Raw genomic sequence first — 1,839 nt, 5'->3', positions numbered from 1 at the left:
TCCCTGCCTCCCCCAGTGAGGGTGTCCCAGCCAGCCAGGGAGGTTCCAGCTGTCTGGGAAGGGTCTCAGCCATGCCAGGAGGTTCCAGCCCGCCCTGGGGAGTCCCAGCCCTGCCTCCCCCCATCCCAGAGGGATCCCAGCCATCCCAAGGGGGTCCCAGCTCACCTTCAGTGAGTGTGGGGGTGGGCAGTGCAGCCCGGACCTGCTCCAGGGGGCCGCCCAGCAGGCGCAGGTTGCCCAGGTGCAGGTTCATGGCTCGGTGCAGCTCCGTGTTGGTGTAACTCGCCTTTTGGTGCAGCTCTAGGTACTTGGAACACTCCTTGCTGACCTCAGCCAGCCCCGGAGGAGAGCCCGGGGCCGGGGGGGCTTTCCCCAGCAGCTCCTGCAGCTGCTGCTCCTGTGCCTCATCCTCCTCCAGCAGGGCCTGGATCTCCTTCAGCGAAGCCTCCACATCCGTGAAGACCCCCGAGAGCACTGCAGGGGACATGGGGGCAGGGCTGAGCCTCCTCCTGGCGGCTCCAGGGCTGGAGCCAGGGACACAGCACCACGGAGATAAACTCAGCCAGAGCCCCCCCAGTCCCACCATGAGCCTCCTCCTGCCTCCTCCAGGCTTTCATCCAAGCATGGACACAGCACTCTAGCAATAAACCCAGCCAGGGGCAGGGACATGGTAGCCCAGACACCTGGGTGCTGGATGCCCACCCCCTCAGGCTCATCCCCCTCCCATCCAATGGGGAAAAGTTTGGGATTCAGGGGATTTATACCAGCAAAGAATCAGCCCTTGGCGAGGTAATTCTCAATGCCAGCCCCCAGGCTCCCCATGGCCTCACCCTGCATGGACTGGACAAAGTTCCTGACAGCCCCTAGAGCCCCACCAGGGCCCCTCCACTCCTTCATCCTGCATGGACTGGATGAGGTTCCCAGCAGCCCCCAGCTCTCCCCAGCCCTGACCCTGCATGGACTGGACGAGGTTCTTGACAGTGTCCGGACGCACGCTGAGCGCAGCGCATTTCTCCATCAACACGGGAGGGATGTGATTGTACATCTCCAGGTTATCCACAGTTTCAGGATCCAGTTGCATGGAGTCCATGAACTGGCTGTGGGACAGAGAGGAGCCCCTGAGGGGGGGCAGTGTCTCCCCACACCCAGATGGGGGCCAGTGGCCACCAGGACCCTCCATAGGGGTGAAGGGGCTCACACGTACTCCAACACCTCATTCTTGGCATCGATCTTGGCCATCACATCCCGCAGCAGCTTGGCCTTTTCCTCGCTGCGATGGGACAGAACATTCCATGAGGACAGGGGAACCTGGACCAGGAATCCCTGGAATCCTGTGGGACCCTTGTCCACCCCTTGGGGGCACACTGTGGCCTGTGAATGTGGTCCCCCCCAGCTCCTCCAGCCTGCGGAGGCTGAGCTGGACATAGGGTCCTTGCTGAGCTCCACACCCCCAGTTCCATTCCATTCCACACCAGCTCCATCCTGTCCCACCCTACCCCATCCCATCCCAGCTCCACCCCATCCCAGACACACCTGTAGAGGGATGAGGCCTCATGGGCAGCCATGGGCACCAGCTTGGCAAAGATGTCAGGGCCAGTGACCGCCGGGTCTGTGGGGTTCACAGGGAGAGCCTTCACCAAGGGAGCACCTGTGGGACACACACCAGGCTAGGACTGCTCCCAAAGGGAATCCCCCTGTCCCTAGGGGTCCCTGAGCTCCATGCCCTGCTCCTCAGGAACAACCCCCTCACCCTTGACAGACTGCAGGGTGTCCAGAGCAGGCACAGCCTCGTGATAGATGAAGTCGTTGTCCTTCTTGGCTGAGTTGTACCTGGAAATG

At 62.2% G+C, this 1,839-nt stretch overlaps 1 protein-coding gene across 1 annotated transcript in view; it reads right to left on the bottom strand.

Annotated features, from left to right (window-relative positions):
- Positions 1 to 1,839, bottom strand: part of PTPN23 (protein tyrosine phosphatase, non-receptor type 23) — a gene marked incomplete at both ends in the record, with an annotated part of 7,574 nt that overhangs the window by 1,412 nt on the left and 4,323 nt on the right. Inside the window, 5 exons of the mRNA XM_009072543.1 lie at positions 166 to 474; positions 952 to 1,097; positions 1,205 to 1,270; positions 1,534 to 1,648; positions 1,751 to 1,830. Of these exons, the coding sequence (XP_009070791.1) occupies positions 166 to 474; positions 952 to 1,097; positions 1,205 to 1,270; positions 1,534 to 1,648; positions 1,751 to 1,830 (716 nt within the window). The remainder of the gene's footprint in view (positions 1 to 165; positions 475 to 951; positions 1,098 to 1,204; positions 1,271 to 1,533; positions 1,649 to 1,750; positions 1,831 to 1,839) is intronic.

The sequence above is a fragment of the Acanthisitta chloris genome, unplaced genomic scaffold (genome assembly GCF_000695815.1).
Source record: "Acanthisitta chloris isolate BGI_N310 unplaced genomic scaffold, ASM69581v1 scaffold6784, whole genome shotgun sequence".
NCBI lineage: Eukaryota > Metazoa > Chordata > Aves > Passeriformes > Acanthisittidae > Acanthisitta > Acanthisitta chloris.
The sequence above is the reverse complement of the archived record's forward strand: the minus strand, read 5'-3'. Positions and strand labels throughout refer to the sequence as shown.